The sequence below is a fragment of the Fopius arisanus genome, unplaced genomic scaffold (assembly GCF_000806365.1).
Source record: "Fopius arisanus strain USDA-PBARC FA_bdor unplaced genomic scaffold, ASM80636v1 scaffold00030, whole genome shotgun sequence".
Taxonomy (NCBI): Eukaryota; Metazoa; Arthropoda; class Insecta; order Hymenoptera; family Braconidae; genus Fopius; species Fopius arisanus.
The window spans coordinates 744,430-765,096 of NW_011887769.1; the positions used below are offsets into that span (position 1 = coordinate 744,430).

Sequence of the window (20,667 nt, forward strand, 5' to 3'; positions counted from 1 at the left end):
GTATTTACGTGATCCTCATTTCTTCGTTCTTTGCTCCTCGATTCCAATCCAAAATGACGCGAGTCAATATTTTTTAATACAGTTTTCTTATTCTCATATTACCATAGCGCGATTAAAACATATCTACTTGATTCAGGTACACGCAGAATTGAGTCAAGTGTATAATCGATTGCCAATAGAATTTTCGAAAGCCAGATGAATGTTTAGTTGAGTGCCATGCAAGGGGAATTTCTTAATTCTTAAAATAAAAGCCAAAAAACATTCCACACCTCTGTGGATGATACGAAATTACACAGCCCTCGGCAACGAAAGAACAAAACCAAAATTAAGATCCACATTCTTCTTTGAAACAAACAAAGCAAGTAAAAAATAAAAAACTGAACAGCCGACAGATCGGTACGTCTCCACCAGAGATGCCCTATGGTGTTTTTTTTTACAAAATGTATCTTTTTAATTTTAGGCAGTCGCGAGGTTCTTGCGATTGCATTTAATTTAATCAATATCGAAATAAGTAAATATGTGACAAGTATAGTTCTTAAAACTATTGAAGAACGAAATGATTCCGAAAAATTTCAATAAAACAAAATGAATAGCTCTTTCAAGTTGAAAAATAAAATGCTGCCTTGTTACCATGTTTACGCGCAAACCATCGTTAATAATATGAGAAGCCAATGGCATCACAAAACCGCCAATATCAATTTATCTGAAGAGCCCTTAAACCGAGGTATACGGAGAGTAGTACCATCTCCACGAAGTGCATTATATGCAACAACGGATACGTCGCATTAAACGACTCTCTAGTGAGTGACTTCAAGAGTCACCCAGTACGAGTTGAGAAAGGAGATACCGCAAAAAGAAGTAATAAGGCAGAGGGATAGAAGTGATACGGACAAAAATACAGTTGAAAGTGAGAAAGACACTCACCCCTTGGAGAGTAGTTTCTGTCTTCACCCAGGTAGAATGGCCCTTGGCGTACCACGATCTCGTGAACGATTATGGCAAAACTGTAGACGTCTCCTTTCTGAGTACCCTCAGGCGGTGGTCTCTCCATCCTCAATAACTCCGGCGATGTCCACAGTTGCTCTGAAAAATGAGAAAAATAATACTTTGAGCATTACTTTGAATTTTTTGCTCGAGCATTATTGCACGGAGTTGCCAGAAATAAGTTGGGATACGTTCCAGTTCAGTAGTTTCGATGATATTTGAGTTTGGAGATGAGTCATGTCAAAATCAAATATCAGAGAGGATGTTTCTCAAAATTCAACATTTTCGTTTCAGTTCAAACTAATTTCAACATTAAAAATACGTGATTTGAGAGAAATTGTGGAAAACTGTGATTTATGTCATTTATGAGATATTATTATGAGAATTGAGTCCGATAAAGGGCATTAGAGGAAAAATCGATAGCCTGAAAAATTTTCTCATTTCGGAATTTAATGTGGAATGTTGAAAATTGGAAATTGAAAAGAAACTGCGGTTAGGACGGACGCGGCAATAATTGAAATAAATGAAAAATGAGAAATCCTCAATATAGAAAGATCAATATTGCGCACTATATTACGCGTTAATGGCATTAATTTTGATTTTCACATTTGTGATTATAAACCTCGTTTTCGGCGTGGCTTGTAAACCTCACCCAAATTTACGCCCGAGTGGCGTGCGTTATTTCACATTTAATGAAGTGTAAAATAAAAATAACAAACAGACACCTGCGAAGTTTCGTTAACATTTTTTATTTTAAACTTTTCCTCGAAAATCACAGGCCATCTGAAATTGATCAATCTTATTTCCCTAGTCCACTGGTACAATAAATTGTAAAGAATTTAGTCAGATCCCATGTAGTAAAATTAATTAAATTATAATTAATTCGCGTTTCATTAGAGAATTTAAGTGTGTTACACAAAATGACGGTTGCAAGAAGGAAATCAGTGGGTTCATTATACCCCATTTTCTCAATTTCCTTAACAATGCCGGTACTATATCTCATTTGAACCTTACGACATTTCAACCTCAAAATTAGAATGCGATAGATATTTTTCTTTATTATCAAATCGTATTCAGTCCACATTGTGGCAGGCTTCCCTATTCTTTGGTTCTCAATTGATTAATAATTAGTGTAGTTTGACTTTGAATAGTCGAAGTTGAATTGAAAATTTAAGTGAATTTGGGATTTCTGCAAATTTATATACGTGGGTTTTCGACAAACTTTCGTATTTATTCTCGCCACGTTTTCTCTTGAATAGAAAGCCCGAAAAAAAAATTACACCCGTGTTTCCCTGAATTCAATATTAGAACCAGGATCGAATCCAAGGTTGCGTTATGCATCGGGGTAATTGCACCAGAAAGAACTACTGAAGCACGTACACATTGAATAATCAAATGGTATAAATAAATACGAAACAAAAGTGGTGAAGTGGAATTATTCTATATCAATTGAAATATCTTACTTCTCCAGTGTGCATAGCTATCCTTGTCGTCCTCTGAATCATTGGGGCAGGGCTTTCGAAGTGCATGAAGACCAAAGTCCGTAATTTTGAGGACAAATCTTGAATCGACGACACAGTTTGAGGATTTCAAAGAGCCATGGCTCTTGAGTTCAGAGGCGTGGAGATATGCCATTCCTCTAACTATGTCGTGAATCAAAGAACCTCGGAAAACTCGGTCCAATTTTATCTGGTCGTTCTCCAGAATGTCCTGGAAACAGGTAAAATACCGAAAATAACTCTTTTTTCCGTAATAGCTACGTATAATGCCTGTAGAGATTTTTTTTGAAAAATTGAATTAATTTACCATTTAATAACATAACATAGCTGATGGGAGTCAAGAATAAAATTGAGTCGAACTCAGTTAAGTGAACAGCTGGAAGATAATGACCGGATCATATTATGATCTTTTGCGAACTCTGGGTAATATAATAATACTAAGTCCTGGTAAAGTTCTTCATACCTTATCACGCGTTAAATTGCATTCAACCTAGTTTATATAAATAACTAAAAATCATGTACCTTCAAAAGTGGGAGGGAAGGACAAATTCCGGACCTCTACCCACCCATAGAAGGTTACTAAGTTTATATCCTGAAGGGATGAATTCATTTAATATCAAGTTCCGCCACTATATGAATCACTTCCTTCAAGAATTCTCTTTTCCTGTTCTTCTTTGAAAAAAAGATGGTAACGTTGGTTGGTTGATTGGTTGTCAGCAATTTATTCTGCCATGTATACGTTCAAAATAATTCATTCTTAAACTTATATACTTCTTATTTTATATAATACTGATTGTCGGCGCGTGTTCCGCACGCGATTTCATGCGAAATGTTTGAGGTTTTGCCACGACGTCGTGGGGGCGGATCGCATTTGTCTCACAGGTCTTACCCTTACGCTCATGCGAGATGTTTCGAGATCGATTTCCTTTTTCCTTTTTATGCAAGGACAGGAAATAAGTGGTAAATTAAATCAAATTTTCCTTATTAAAAAAGCAAGTTGATTCCCAAATTTTCGCGATTTTGTGAATGTCTAAAATTTTTTGAATTTTCAAAATTTTGCCGCTCCTCCCTCCCTGGGTTAAATTTGTCTAATAATTTGCAGCCTGCAACAGGTTCTGTGATGATTCTCAAATTTTTATGATTTTCAAAATTTTTTACATTTTTTAAATTTTCAAAATTTTGCCGCTCCTCCCTCCCTGGGTTAAATTTGTCTAATAATTTGCAGCCTGCAACAGGTTCCGTGATGATTCTCAAATTTTTATGATTTTCAAAATTTTTTACATTTTTTAAATTTTCAAAATTTTGCCGCTCCTCCCTCCCTGGGTTAAATTTGTCTAATAATTTGCAGCCTGCAACAGGTTCTGTGATGATTCTCAAATTTTTATGATTTTCAAAATTTTTTCAATTTTTTCAATTTTCAAAATTTTGACGCCCCCCGCTCCTCGACACAAATTTGTCTAATAATTTGCAGTCTCCCTTGGCTTTCGCAGCGATCCCCACATTTTCGCGATTTGTTTAAACTTTTGCCAATATTTGAATTTTTCGAATTTTCATCATCCATAGATTCCCTTCTGAGAAGTTCGAAATTTGGGGTGACAGAATACGCAAATGTGGTTTTTGCGACAAAAAAACACCTCACTAGAAAGACGTTGATTAACGAAAAAATCAGCGGAAATTTTTTTAACAGAAGAGCACTTGGTGTTTATTGGAATGTAATTGACTGACCTGGAGTGAACCTTTAGGGCAGTACTCAGTTAATAGACAGCAGTGTGGTGGTTCAACACAAGCACCGTAAAACCGTACTAAATGATCGTGCTGGAGGTCCTTCATCTGAAACAGTAACAAACCAACCATCCACGTAAATAAAACTACCTGTCGCATGCAACCGAACGGAATAAACAAAATTGACGAGTCATAAATGGACCTGTAGTAAGCCATCATATTTTTTGCGGTAAAAAAAAATTCAAGAATCCCCAAATATCGTTCACTATCAAACCATAAAGAAGACATCGATAATTTTGGTACAGACCCTTTTCAACTCCAGCAATAATGGCCTCGATATTTCCACTTTATTCCTAGGAATTGGTTTAATGGCAACCTTAGAATTCTGAAATGAAAAATTTCCATTTACTCCACAATATTTTTTTCCGGAATTTCATGAAGGATATTAAATCAAAATAATTGGCAAAACCAAGGGAAATGTCTCGAGGGGAAGAGACCTTAATCGGTCCGACGAAGAGATGCAAAAGCTCGTGTCGTGAGGTAAAATTAGAGGGGGAAAAGCTGACAGGAAAATGAGGGAAAAATCTACTTGTCAACTGCGTGTACGGCAGAATTTTTTTTATCTCAACAATTTGATCTCCACTTTCTTATAAAAAAAAAAATTCAGGCTTTTCCACTTTTATCTTGAAATAGTCTGGCTCGTAACAAGAAAATCATAGCCCTCACCTTGTAGATTGCAGTCGGAATATAGACATTCCTGTCGACACCTCCAGCGAGACTGATATTGTCATCGGAGTAAATAGTCTAGAAATAAAAAAATCTCCTGTATGCAGAAAAAACAATTACCGAGGGATCTGTTTATACCCCACTTCTCGCACTCTTTTTAAATGAAATTGAGGTCCTGGAGGTACAAGAATGAAATTCATCCTGTGTTGAATATAATAGCGAAGCCCTTTGACGTATACCCCTGACAAAATGTACCTCTAGATAAAATGCATTATTAACTATAATAAATTGTCTTCGCATGCTTCGTCACAAATAAAATATCTTCCCAAAGCCGGAGAAAATACAAGAAGGGACAGAACAATATTTACCAACTGGCTACCGCGCTGTTTGTTGCCAGTTAGGGAATACATGGATCCTCTTGTCTTTCTCGGTGCCATAACTATCACGTCCTCCCAATGCACTTTCCACGTCATGGATGCGATTTCCGCCTCTAACTTGTAATGCCTGAGGTAAAAGAGAGACAAAGTACATGAAAACAGCAATATATCTGTACACTTGAGAGAGTAAACATTTTTTTACATTTCACTCCTATTCATTTTATCCCATTTTCCGAAGCTAAAATGTCCTGCTTCCCTCCGGGACATAAATTCATATCGTCAAAGGAAAAAAATCCTAACCACATAATCCACCGGTGAATTTTCATGTCACAAATAAAACCAAATTCATCTGCATTTTCAATATAACGTCCAAACTTGACAGATAATCACTGAAAAATCTCATAAACCGCGACAAATTATTCCTCCATGCTATGAATTATATCAATTCCAGGGATTAATTACAAATCCAATGATCAATATTAGAGAAAGATTTCCTCGTAAATTCTCGTTATTCCCACAATCCAACCTCAGTGCGGAATGCATTAAACTGATTTACATGCACGCACCACTGGCATTCATTGCATTATCGATATGTTCCCACTGGAATTGCTTAAATTAAATTCAAAGTATCGAATATGATAATTTACCGTTGCACCATGATTGAGAATATCAACGTTGAACGTCGCTTCTTACAAGTTTTTTATTTAAAATCTTGCCATTAGATGATGAAAAATTAGATTAGATGAAAAACATTAAAAATTAATAGCTCCTCTTTTCCTACACCGACGAGCATCTCAACTATATTTTTTTTTTCAGTTTCATTCAGTTTTATTTAGGATTGACATAAATGTCTTCCGCATGAAAAGGGTCCACTTTGTCGATTTCTAGTTTATGAGATAGTCGAATTTTTCTCGTAGGGTTAAAAATTATTATTTTTTTATTATCTCAGACTTAACTAGAACTCTGCCTGTCTCGAATAACACGTATTGAATCTTATCGTCTCAACTAGAAAAGAATTATTTTGATTTTTGAAAAAAAAAGGAAAGGACCCACTTCTTCTTGGTTTCCCAATATTAAACTTTAAATCGCCATAACTTCACGATTCTTCAACCCAGATGATCCAGGTTGGTCTTAAAATTCGGGCGATAGGACCTCTGTGGCCATCACTAACTCCAGATTAACAAAATGGGCCCTTTTCAGGCGGACGGATACACATGTGAATATCGACGTGTAAGCTATGATTTCTAGAAGTATCACGCTCATCATTCCTTCAATTCTTCCATCAATAGAAATAAAACGACGGGAAAATTATGTCAAATAAAAAAAATGGGCTCAAAGGGCTGTTAAAGTCGTCAGGATGAACTGATAAGGGTGAGTTTATCAATCCCGATCGACCGATCAAAAAGTCATCAAGCAATCGTAGCGATATCTCATATATACCGAGAATATCCTCTAGAACACGCAATTAATTCCGATGTCGTGCTACAACCCTATCCGTCGTGCATGTCGAATAGCTTTGCATGCTGCCCCATATGCAATCCACACAGGTGGCCGTAGTTATGCGGATCGAAAATCCTATGGCAATAATGTGAGATATTTGCCACATGGGAGTATCTGCTGTTAATAAGTAGCTTTGAATCTAAATTTGTATCTCCACCGGCTTCGTTTGTACGGCACACAACTCGCTCAGAGTAATCGGTGGATAAATTGTCGAGACATTCTGATATTTCCCATACTAATGTCGGTAACGAAGAGGTAAAAAGGTGGAATTTTTCCTCAGTCCAATTACTGGGGAATATCTCAGAATCTAAGAGACATGGGGAAACTTTTGTTAGGGCCTCTTTTGTTGGAAGAAATGAGACCTGCAAAAAAGATCCTTAGTGAAATGTTACAATCTCGGTTGGTTTCGGAGATCGAAAACTAATCGGTGATCATCTCCTCAACATTTGTCTTCTCGGCAATTTGGGTCTTTGTCAATTCCGATTTCTTTATTAATTGGTCGTTTTGTTATTCAGTCAATAGAAATCGCAACTTTTTCATTTTTCGATCTAGTCAAATACCAATTTTTTTCATCCCCCGGTATCAAGCGAATTGAGGTTCAAATCTTAATTTATTTCGATATTTCATGGATTGCCAAAAGTTCCTTGAGTTCGGGGAAAAAACTCAGCTTCACACACGATTTGAAATTACACATGACATTTCAAGTAAAAAAAACTAAAAATTTGTTATAATTTTTAATTGAAGAATCATTTTTCATTTCTATATAGCACTGGAAGTTCTAATAACATTGAAAATTCAATTATATTTCATGTTAAATTTTTCCGATGACCATGAAACCTCAAACTTTCATCGAAAAATTAATGATTATTTAACATTTCAGCGTGCATAAACTGGGCGATTACATACGGGCTGAAATATACAACAGCGTACGCCACTCGAACATTAGTTTATTTTTTCACGCGTAAAAAAAAAAATTAAGTCCTTCGAAGCGTACAATACTGTAACATGAAAAACACAATTTTCATGAATTGTTGAAATAAATGAGAAACTCAGTGACCGTTTTTAATTGAAATGAAATTCAAAGATAATTGAAAATTCAAAAAAGCTTGCGACTGAAATTTCAAGTAATTTTCAAGCGTGCATATTGAGGTCTAATGTCAAACATCGATGGAAATCTTGTGACAATTATGAGTAATAAGGAGTTAAGGCAAGCTTCTTTGATACTTTCACAATTTCTCGAGTTGCAAATAGTTGCAAGGATAAAGTTGCAATTCCTCGACTCCTGGAGCCCTTATTACTTTGTATAGTATTCTTTGAATCCTGATATCTAATTTATTTCCATCCCAGACTCTCATTCCCACATTAATAAGAAAACATCACGTTTGGAGGGTACATCTCTATTAGAGTAATAATTCTGTGAGTCAAGTTGAAAAATTACGGATGAGGATTGCGAAATATACCTGTCACAAACTAAGAAATCAGAGAAACGAAGAGGCCGTTCCATCAATGACCACAACTAAACCAACTTCTTCCCACTTTCTGCTCCATCATAGTCAGTTAATCCCCCAATCCCCGCAACGAATTCACGAGGGACGAGGAAGAATGAAGTCCTCCCTCATCTACAGAGCGATAAAAAGACTGATTTTTATCCTAGGGTAGTCACCAACTACGAATCCCCATGAAATAATGATGAGTGGATCTACGGATATTACAACTGCAGATAAATAGGTTTACGTTATTCCTTCGTGACATGAATCTGAGATTTTTCAATCCAAATATTTAACACTCAATGCATAGAGTTATTATTACTTATGGACATTTTCCCTTTGGGATGAGAATTAAAGTATTTCAAGTATTTCTCACAATTTATTACGATCCAAATATTTGTTCCGCTCATTTCGTAGCCTTACAAATTGTAATTACTTGTAATAAGATTAATATTTACTAAACCATTGAGGTCCGCATGTACTATCTACCCGACTTAATATTTAGCTCGAATTTTATTTTATTAGTCCATTTAGATTTTGAATTGTGTTGCGGAATGGTTATGAAATAAATAATTATAAAAAATGGATATATTGCTAAACGATGGCACATCGTAATATTGATTTTGTATTGTTGTCGACTGCATCACATTTTCTAATATTTTTTTGTTAAATAATACATAATAATAAACATGTTCTTGGTAAATATGTAGATTTAGAGCCTCACATTTTTGTTTCACCGCGGATTTAAAAAACAAAATTCGTGTTATATTCCGAAAACATTCTGGGGCCAGGGTTGGGCGTTGGTTCGTTGGGTTTTCAGCGTTTTTTTTTTTTTTTTGAAGTTTCCAAAATAAAATTCAAATGAAAGATTACGTTCCATAGACAAGTTGTCTACAATTGCGGTGTTTAATTTTTATCTTTTGCTACCTAAATCCTCGTCAATGATTTTCAAAAACTCATATTATTGGGAGATCTCAGTTAAAAAATTGACACAGTACTCTGAATATCCTTGAATGTCCTCAAAAAAATCTGTGCGCATCCCCATATTTTCCTTAAATATAGCAGTCGAATTGATAGTAAATTGAAGTCCATATACCTGTAAATGATGACGGATACAACAACGAGTCCAACGACAATCGAGCTGAGAACAATGGAGAGAATAGCGTATCCCGGTAATGCTGTTGAAATGAATGAATAGTGAAAATCCGCTGAGCTATCAAATCAGCAAATTATCGTCATACGAGTGGTTAGAAAGACAGACATACAAACTGCCGATTAATACTCACTATTGTCCGGACACAAAGATCCATCGTATCCGCATTTAGGTGTGTCGGGTGGTGGCTCCAATCTACCCCCCGACCAGTGTATCCGTTTACCAGGTACATACTCAAGGGTTTTATTAGCTCCATAATAATTCGCAACGATCTAGAAACAGTTTATAGTTGATCATTCAACAGTACCAATAACAAACAGTAAATAAACCCATTAATCACCCGAGATTGAGTAGATAAAATGGCTGAATTAACTCACCTCGAATTTCGAGGTTTCAGGATTCATGTCTAAAAGTGAATAGTCAGCCAGTCTATCCCCATTCTCGTCTATCGTTACATCCCCAGTAATACCTATAATCCAAACAAAAACCATCATCTGAATGAGCCACAGCTCCATGTTTTCCTCAGATTTATGCAGAAGTGAATGAAGATTGAAAAATAAATCTGCACCATGCACTAGCATTTTTTCCCTTCTTAAATCTTCGTTCTCTGCAACACAGCACGATATACGATCCTAATACCAAACATTGAATGTCAGGGTGTAATTTTTGATCCCCTAAGAATGATGGATATGCCATCCCCGAAGTACCTCAGGTATCCATGAAAAATCATCCCCCATGAGCAACACATTTTCTCTCTTTATTCCCGGGGAAATAAAAAGTCGCTTCTCGTTTTGTATTTTCTACCACATGTGGCAGACACTTTGCCCCCGTATAAATCCTAGTGACTAAGACATGATAAATACAAGTGCCACGAGGGTTGACTAAAAAGCAATCCACGGTTACGACCAACGATCCATGAATTTTTATTCCCCCACCCAAAAAAAAAAGCCGTCAGAGACAATAACACTTGGACCATCAACAGCCCATTAATTTCAACCCCATGGCAACAAAGAATCTCGTAATTTGCCTAACTCACCTCTGAAGCTTTTTCCCCACATTCTTCTCGTCAAGTTTCCACCGTCGAGGTTAACCTCACCGGGTTTCTCCGGCAAACTCTCCTTCAGGGCAAGGGCATAGAGAAACACAGCGTCGTAAAATGCCGCAACAAATGTTGACAGTAAACTACTGCCAAATGTGAAGTTGTATTTGCTCTGTGCCAGTGATTTAACTTCACGTGAAAAATTCTGATACTCTTCGTTATCTGGTGTACGTGCCGTTACAGTTAACAACGACTGATATGCCTTTCTCGCTTTTTCATTTCGTTCATCAGTATCACCCTCCATTCTCCACCTTTCCTTCGAGTTATTATCGCTGTGAAAAGAGTTTTTTAAAGAATCTTCCAAAAATGTCCAGATATGTCAAATAATATTTATTTGAATATTCAAACAAAGAAATAATTCGACCGAATGACAAAAAATATATTTTCCCTTGGAATCTGAAAATTGCCTTCATAAGAAAAAATAGCTTACACACTCCGTTGACTCAATCGAGTGATATTTTTTTTACTTTTGGAATTGCTTTTTCAATACTATAAAAAATGCGATGCACCTTCCAGAGTCATGTTGCTAATTTATTGTCAAAAAATTCAGACGCGGATTAATGCTATAGGTAAAGGTAAATCATGACAATACATATGATAAATATAAATTCAGTTTCAATGTCGATAATTTCGATAATCGGTATTGTCCAAAGGTCAATCGAATGGTGGGTAAAAATGGTGAGTCTATTCTTGGGTGTGATAGCACTTGAATTATCCATCAGCCAAATGGTTATACCTCGGCAGTTGTTACGTGCACCAAGATTCCTATTTCCAGTGATAAAGCACGACTACCATCAGCCAACAATTCACGGTCTTTGTGACACGCGATGGATCTATTTCAATCATATCGACTCCTCCTGAAATCTTCCTCACTCCGATAATAAAACCACTAGCACACGATACACTGTCATATCAGCCCTCATGATCTATATGAACGATCGTTTGAGGTTTTTGTTCACGTCACTCAGCCACTCACCAATGCGGGGAGATTATTTTTTCAACAGCCAGTTCTCCTGGTTTCTTCAAAGGAATTTTATATTTCAAATAGGCTGATTACTCCCTTTGTGGTATTAAAAAAACCTGGAGGAGTTTGATTAGCCAGACAAAGAGAACAATAAAACGTTTTTCCCCTCTGGAGTTCATCAGAAATTCGATAAAACTGTCATCTGTGTGCGAAGCCATCTTCAGCTTCGCCAAATTCATCAAGATCGGTGGAGCATTGATATCTGTCAGTGCGTATGACAAACAAATGCAGGTGCAGTGAGCCGTGGAGTTGGATATTGCAAGGGTCTTTATTCAGCTTCTCCTGGGTTAATCCAATGAACCATTTCGCACAAACACTCCGAGAGTGCTAACTTGCACTTTGAACCACTCAAACCCTCGCTCAGCTACCCGTGGGAGTTTGTGGTGCTTTTTTTCTTAAACAATTTTGCGCTGTCTAGTCACTCGGCTATTTATACAGCCAGACTGGGGTTGGATTAAGATACCAGAGAAGTTGACGCTAACAAGTATCTTGCATTTATCCTGCTGTATTCACGGGTGGGAGGTAATTTTGTTGTCCATTAGAATGGAAAGCTTTCAGAGTTATGGGTGGGGATATTTCAGATTTTTTCATTTAACTCTTCGGGGATTTAACCAGATAAAAATTTCACATTATGTCTGAAGAAATCTGTACAAGAACGTGTCGCATTGGGTACTTCGAAATATGGGGCATTCTTCTTCAAATGAGACCCTGATTTTTTGCGGTGGTACAGATTTTTTTCCATTTTTGTAAAAAAGCCGGGCGAAAAGCATTTGGGATTTTTTCAGAGTTTTCGCACCATTTGTTCTTTTTTTTGTCTCGTTTGGTGTTTGAATTCAAATATCTTGTATCTCCGATTCTATTCGTGATCGAATAACCATTAAAAAACAATCAATTTTCTTCAAGGTTAACGAAAGAAAGTATATGAAATTAGAAAGAAGAGGACATATTTTCTTTAACCCACTTGGACACCATCTTCTATTACTGATATTTTCTAAGAATTTTTTTTTAAAGAATTCAAGAGGAAGATGCATTTTTTAAATATATTTTTTTACTGATGGAATTCATGAAAATTTGCAACTACGCGGTTTATAAATGTCGACTGAAGTTTGCAAGTTTTTACTCTGGTGACATATATTTCAGGAAAATTTTAAAATTATTAGAAATACACGGAAATTGGAAAATTTTCGATTTTCTATCCCTGGAAAATACGAGATATTCCTGAAATGATTTATCCGCGAATCGCATTGGAAGTAAGTCTTCGGAAAATTCATGAATTTCATTTTACATTTTGGAATGCATTAAAAAATCATACGTACACAGATTTATTCTCCATTTCATACGATTTAACCCTCACCTTTTCTTTTCTAAACTATGCAAAAAAGTGGTAACTCACCTGGATGACAATTCAATCGAGAAGAAGACGTATTCCCCGGAGTCGACCATTCCCAGTTCCTCAGCTGCCAAGAGGATTTCCCTTATCGTTGTGGAATTGGCACACATGACGACAACTGAAACGAAGAAAAAAAAACCAGGAATAAAAATGCCATCATTAAACAAGTATTGACACATTAAAATATTGTCGCGATGGAGAGTAAAAAAAAAGAGTTGAAAGGCGTAAGTAGTGCGATCAACTTGAAACAAGGGGTTAAAAAAATTCATCGAGTGTGCAGAGTGAAGGAGTAAGTCAAGAAGCATTTGAGTTTGGTGTTCCATTTTACTTTGAAGTGGATTTTCCAAATGGGCTGATCAAGTTTGCCCACTTTTGGTTATTCAGTTCATGGCTGCTCACTCAGCGATATTGTGCACCGGTATTCATTATTATATTGAGGCGAGGTGAAGTGCAAATACTCAAGATACCACAGCAATTCTTCGAGCTCAATGATAAGGCGTGCGCAATGCTTTTGTTCAATTTTTACGTTTCGCGTCATTTATTTTCTCGTAGATGAGTCTGAAATTGTGGAATAGGTAACATCTTGCGAGGTGTTGATAACGCTACAGATGCTGGGGAGGGGTGCATTGTACCAGCCTTCCGTTTCAAACGAGACGAAAATTCAGCGCAAAGTGCATTGAGATGTACATCAAACACCGAGGGAATACAAACAAGTAAGAGGAGAGATTCGACCTTTGTCTTTACTCTGGAAGTGGTGAGACAAGGTGTGCAGCACTCTCGAGACATCACGAAACCTCGGAGAATATTTATTATGAAACACGAACATCGAAAACACTTAGAATTTTTCTCTAACTAAACAACTACATATATACTATATATATATATATAAAAACAGTCATTTAAGGGGACCAATAAACGACTTAGTCTCGCTTGGAAAAAGTTTGGCCAGATGTCTGAAAAATGGCTGATGTACCCTGCATGAACGACTCAGTAACTTGACCTGAAAAATGACTGTCATAATATAATTACCTCTTCATCAATGTTTATACCAAGAAACTATCAGTAGGTCAGAATTTCTGACGAAATTTTGAATTAATACTGCTCCAAGAAAGTTGTAAAAAATTAAGATAAAAACTGTGGCCTTTTTTATTTATTATATATTATCATATGCAGGTTCAGAAAAAGCGAAATTTGGAAATGGATTTCAAACGGGCCACCCTAATATATATATACATAATGAGAGTAAATCATTGTTCTATTTGATAAACAATTGTTCGTTATGAGTTATATAGTAAATATGAAATACTAGTAAATATTTTATACGGATTTTTTTTAGTAGAAAACACGGATTAAGGTGTTCCATTCGAAAAGGGTAAAGGATGAATTTTCTTTGGAATTCATGCAGGATGTTGATGACTATAACAGAATTAATTGTCTATAAATTTCCCTCAAGTTTTTTCAGATTTCCTTTCTAATTTATTAACAATCGAAGTCTCCTCTTCAACATGGATTCTTCTGGGCATCTTCAAGTTTAATCAAAAACTGTGTTACCACCTAAGATGGTTATATATAATCGTTTAATGTTATAAATCTTCGAAAGAACCCATGGACAAGAGGAGATGTCGATCATTAATAAATCGAAAATCACTTCTGAAAAAATCGGAGGAAATTCATAAACAATTCCGCTGTATATCAACATTCTGTATGAATTTCAAAGACAATCCATCTTTTGCGTTTTTCAGATGAAACCTCTGAAAGTCTCCGAGTAATCGAAACATTATCGAATTATATTTCAATTGTCCTTAATTGTTGTATCAGAATACATATATATTTATTGTATAACAAAGAAACATTATATATATATAGGATATTCTGAATGAACTCGAACTCTACATAGTCATATAATAATCTGTACAATATGAAAAAAAATCGGCGATACAATCGAAGGAGATAAAATTGTGAACCGGGTTGAGTTCACTCAGAATACCCCCTATACAGATATATTCTACATAAAAAATTAATTATAAAATTGAAAAATAACAAAATAATAAAAACGGTTGACTTAATGTTTCATACACAACCATATAAACCTAGGTCTGAGCGATGCAAAAAAGATCGGTAACAAAAAACATGACCCATTTTTTTTATTCAGAAAAATTAAACCGGTGGAAATCACGGTGATGTCAACCAAACTAAATCGAATTCCATTGAATTCAATGGAATTAGTTGCGAGGTTTAATTAATCAGCCGATGGTCAAGGTGTTTACCACCGGAGAGAGGATTAATTACGTCAACTTCCGGATGATCACCCAGTTTGTCCTCCAATTAGATCAACAAATGTTTAACCAGTTGCCAACGAAAATGATAAATTCTGTGTGGAAAAAAAAGTGGGGCTCAAAGGGATACATCTGTCTCTGTCAATGGCATAGAGAAAGGAGAAATGGAATAAGGCTGTCATGTCGTAGGAAAGCCTGTCTGTTTCACCTCAGGCTTGCTGAAACTAATTTATAATCAAATAGCTGGAGCTGTTCATGTGTACTGTGACTTTTAGAATACTTGGGCCAACTCGGCGATAACAATTGAATAATTTTCCACTGGTGCATCAACCCGACTGTTCCATTAAATTCATGGAATGAATAAATGGAGATTCGAAGTCGGGGCGCGTTCCTGGAATTCTCGGTCTCTCACCCCCACAGACTCTTCCACCCCGGAAGGACCTTCAGAGGTCTCGGAATCCCTGTGGAATCGTGGAATCGTGGAATCGTGACCCCAAACGACAATCATATGGCTAAAGAAAAAAATCTACAGAATTTATATTCATTTATTGTAGCGTCAAATGTTTATATCTGGCTTTTCTGTATATTTTCGTTAGGTGTAATTCAAATCGTTAACAGCAATCGTGACGCCAGTGTCCGGGATTTCGTCTTTTTAAACTCGTTGGATATTGGTGCTAGGTAAACATTTACAGCGCGCTGCATCGTTAAATCATTTTATTGCTTCTCGACCCAGTGATTGTGTCTACACTCTGCCGTTCCAATGCTGAGTTTTTTCAAGGGGAAAGCGATTTGTAGAATGAATTTCTTGAGAAAGCTCTGTCATTACTACCAATTTCTTGGACAATGAACTACCCACTACTTCGTTCATTTATTTCTTAATCATCTTCAAATTTCATTTATTCATTCGGCTACTGAATTGACGCAATTTTTATTAAACAAATAATTCATTGTCATGATAATGCACATTTTGGTTCGATTATTCTGTAAAAATCATTAAACGGTTTGTAAAATTCCAGAAAATCTATAATGGAATGTATCATCTTTTGCTTGCGAATGGAAACATTGTAATCATTCTAGTTTAGATGCTATTTTTTAAAATTTAATTTAATTTAATTTAATTTTAATTTTTTTTTTTTTTAGAACCCGAAAATTCGGAAAATGCAATTTCGAGAACGTGTCCGTTGGTATATATGTATGTATGCATGTATATGTATGTATGTGGAAACTTTCTTAAACTTATATCCGACACAGACTTTTTTCCCTCGCATTGAATGGAATAATTCTTCTCTTCTCGGGAAATTTTGCGATACGCTGACTGAAGATGGCTATTTTTCCAAAGTATTAAACCCAGAAATATCTCAAAAAAAAATATTTTCCTCCATCTCTCGAGATAAGAAGACAGCAGTCCCGAGTTGCGCCAACTGTCGCCTTGAACCGAGTATTCCCATGCCAACAACAGTCTTCCACCCTGAATAGAATTCTGAATAGCGAGAAATACCGATGGATTATTCGTTGTGATACGTCGAGACAGTGGTATCTATTTTTCTCACACATGACGAGACAAATCCAATCTCTTTCCCTGCTTATCCCCCCGTCGAATTCGCTTGAGCACAACGAAACACCAGAGACAACTCCATCGAGAGCCAAAAAAAAAGCTTCCAACATGAGAAAAAACGTTGAAGATGAGAAGTGGGGAAGTCAATCTTTCTTTTATCCCGATAATTCCCAACTTTCCAGACGCAGCTCCCATCCTCATTACAAGTTCTCCCACGATAAAGAACTACTAAACAATGAAAAAAGAGATGAATCCACTGGATTAAACAATTTGCGGATTGAATGGAGACTCATTCAATTAATTCAGCAGTATTTTCTACATAATATCTCCATCTAACGTCAAATTCATTCAAAACTGATATAAAATTGAATTCCCTTGGAAAAAGTCGGGATTATCGAGTGTAGGCCCATCTCAATAAAAATATCTAGCGATTGCCAGTGCCGGGACTCTTACTGCAGCCCCTGAATAATTCAATTGGCACTTGTGAATCCTTCAAACTATCTGAGCTGTGCTCTACCATCACTCTGGCACTTTTGTTGAGGAACTCCTGACATGAAGGGCCATGCACTTCAATAATTACAGTGAAAGTAATATAGTTAGTCTTCTCTAGTTTTCATCGAGTGAAAAAATTACTCCTCAAATTTCAAGTGAAGAAAGTTGAAAATTAATATTTTTAACAATTACTGATAATCAAAAATAATCTTTCATTCTCCAGATAAACTCAGCTCAACCCTTCATTGAGAACCAACACTGTTGAATGTCTTTTTTCAATCACAGAATGACTATCTGAAATAATGTAATTGTTTAAATTTTGGATTGTATAAATTTTGGATAAAAAACATTAAAGCATAATTATAATTTTCAACTCACATGACGATGTACATTATTTTTCGAGTTTTTAAAAATATTATTTACTCTTTTTTCATCGTTGAAGATTGCCTTGACAGTCAATCAATCACCGCAGTATTAAATATTTAATTTATCTATTCATATTTTTTTAAGCATGCAAAAATAAATATTATTTCATCTTTTTTTTCAAAAATGTAATTTATGTTACATGAGAGAAACAGTGGGTCGTGAATTTTACTAATGCAAGCAAATTCACATATTCTGAATGCCAATATTTACTTGTGCCAAGCAAATTAACTCAGCAAAAATTAAAACAAAAAATTTAATAACGTCGGATTGCATTTTATGGTAAAGTTTCATCTGTACAGCTTTTGTGAATTACTGGAGTATGCGTTCGCAATTAAAAAATTCGAATCCCTTCAGAATCGATAAGAACAAAGCTAGGGGTCAAATGGATCATAAAGTTTGACTAACGTGCAATCCCGCCTTGAGGTACACCAAACTCCGACACAACCCGTAAATTGAACCACCAATGTGTGTATGGTACGTCCCATTGTGGTTTAACCCCTGGGAACACATGTAACACGTCCTACCAAAAAGTTCACGTTATTTTCTTCATACATAAATACACACCCTTGACCTATCCATCACACGCCGCCCTGCGAAGGGGCCTACTATGTAAATGACAAATTGAAAATAATACTCACTGAAAACACTAGCCGTAAGATACGGAAAATACTGCGGAATTTACGAGCTTTCTCAGCTAGGAAATGACGAATTAAAAAATGTAGATTACGGGTTCTGACCTCGTGAATTACGAGTTTCCGCCTTCTGAATAAAGATTTGAAAAACGGAAATTACGAATTTTATTTCGTAAATCACGAGGTTTCAATTGTAAAAAGAAGTCCGACCTAAACTTGTGATTTACATGGTCGTAAATTATGAAATATAAATCGTAATTAATGTATTCAAAACTGCAAATTAGAAGATTGTTGTAATTTACATTTTCAAACTCATGATTTATGCGACCAGAGACCTCTACATTACCTTTTAAATCTCGTATTTACGGATTAGTGTTGTGTGTGTAGGACAAGAAACGTTGACAGATAGATTTCATGCAGATGCAAATGTAAATAATTCCAACTCCTCCACAGATAGCGATTCGAATTGCCGCAAGACAAAAGAATTTAATTTCCATGAAAAAAAAAAATTCCAGTCGCTTCCGCAATAGTTCTCGAGGAAAAACTTTTCCGAGGGGAAAAATTAATTGTTGAAATACCTCAAGAACTTTAGTTAATTAGAATTACCTCGAGTGGGCGTTAAACACCACTTTAAACCAGCAATTTACCTAATTTTTATATGGCGATCCTTAAACTCGCGTTTACTATTTATTATGATGATATTTTAAAATATAATTAGAAAAGTAATCCAAAGAGAACGCTCGGGTGAATTAAATAAGAAATAACGGCTATAACTACATAATTACACTCTAACTTAGTGATTCGTGTTGTGAAAGTTTTGAAGGTGTAAGACAGGGAGTCACATCAGTGTGATAAGTATTTATGGCAAGAAGATACTGAATTTAATTCGAGAGTTTACAATGTAAAACGGCCGTCTGACGCCGTCCGGGGTTAATCTACTGTGAAGCGAAAAAAAAAACTAAAAGAAATGGTGGCACGAGTTGAATACGTGCAGTAAAGACACATCTTCGGATGCAAATTCACGGCGAATTTTAGAGCAGAGGATGAAAGACGAAACCAGAGAGAAACTAGAAACTAAGGAACCGTGGAATACAAGAAACTAGGATATTTAATGAAAATATAGCTGAATAATTCTTTCTTTTTGCAACACGGACTTACCCCAGACACGTCGCTCGTTAACAACCTCGCGATCTACGAATAAAAAATCAAGAAGATACCTTTGAGCAATTACCACGTGAAATTAATGGATTTTGTGATAAAAGTGAAAAGTTTTTTATGTTAAATTACGAATGGCAGAGTTAAATTATTCTTTATACCAAATAGTAAAATTTCACCGAAATATCAATGAAATTCAGAGAACAGCGGATTGTTTCAATTTTTCATGAGAGATCAATCATAAAATGGATGGCACGTGGAAGTAATGGATTTTGTGGTCGAAACAAAAAGTTCTTCATCGACTGGAGTAAATAAAAAAATATAAAAATTATTCTCTACTCAAAAATCAGTAGACATGATGTGAAATAGCAATTAAATCGAGCAAAAAATATATTAATTCAATCATCCATCAGTCATAAATCGTAAACCAATGACAAAAAAGTTTCGACAAAAAGAGAATAGATTTTGTGGTCAAAATAGAAATAGAAAAAACTTTTCATTATCAAAATGGAAAGTAAAAAATTGAAAAATAATTTTCCACTCACAAATCCGTTGATATAAACTGATATATCAATTAAATCGCAGAGATAATGAACTAATCAACTTTTTTCGACTATAAATCATGGAGCTAATGGAAAAAAGTTCCAGAAAAGGAAAAAAATTTTGCGGTAAAAATAGAAACAAAAAGAGTTATTCGTTGAAAAAATGTGAATGAAAAAATTGAAAAATTATTTTTTATTTAAAAACACAGGAGATATGAACGGACATATTGATTAAATTGCGGAATCGATGGGTTGGTTCAATTTTTCATCAAGTATGAATCTTGAAGCCACTGAACAAAAGGTTGTACGAGATTTGAGTTGAGACATTATCATTTCAACATCGAGATTTGAGATTATATCCCTAATGAAATTGTTCTACGAGGATATGAAATACTGGTGAAACGAGGGCAAGATCACAGCTGATCGTAGCGGTGATAAAAACAACGAGTTTACTACTGACTGTTAAACTCGAAAGCCAAGGATGAGCAGATGCTAGAATATTGTCTCTCACTGAATATACACGTAATTAACCATCTTTATGATTATGAAGTTATAACTCGAGCTCCTTTCTTGTTTTTCTCCTTGTTCCCACAATCTTGAAATTTATGCGCAGGACATTTTCCCTCGG

The 20,667-nt window shown here is 35.6% G+C and overlaps 1 protein-coding gene across 10 annotated transcripts in view; it reads right to left on the minus strand.

Annotated features, from left to right (window-relative positions):
* Window positions 1–20,667, minus strand: part of LOC105265489 (atrial natriuretic peptide receptor 1) — an 80,897-nt gene that overhangs the window by 32,329 nt on the left and 27,901 nt on the right. For all 10 annotated transcript variants that reach the window (XM_011302993.1, XM_011302994.1, XM_011302992.1 and 7 more), the window contains 11 exons: window positions 12,965–13,079; window positions 10,485–10,819; window positions 9,826–9,917; window positions 9,582–9,720; window positions 9,392–9,473; window positions 5,300–5,435; window positions 4,932–5,009; window positions 4,513–4,590; window positions 4,209–4,313; window positions 2,448–2,694; window positions 925–1,083 (listed from right to left, as the gene is read on the minus strand). In XM_011302993.1, the coding sequence (XP_011301295.1) occupies window positions 925–1,083; window positions 2,448–2,694; window positions 4,209–4,313; window positions 4,513–4,590; window positions 4,932–5,009; window positions 5,300–5,435; window positions 9,392–9,473; window positions 9,582–9,720; window positions 9,826–9,917; window positions 10,485–10,819; window positions 12,965–13,079 (1,566 nt within the window). The remainder of the gene's footprint in view (window positions 1–924; window positions 1,084–2,447; window positions 2,695–4,208; window positions 4,314–4,512; window positions 4,591–4,931; window positions 5,010–5,299; window positions 5,436–9,391; window positions 9,474–9,581; window positions 9,721–9,825; window positions 9,918–10,484; window positions 10,820–12,964; window positions 13,080–20,667) is intronic.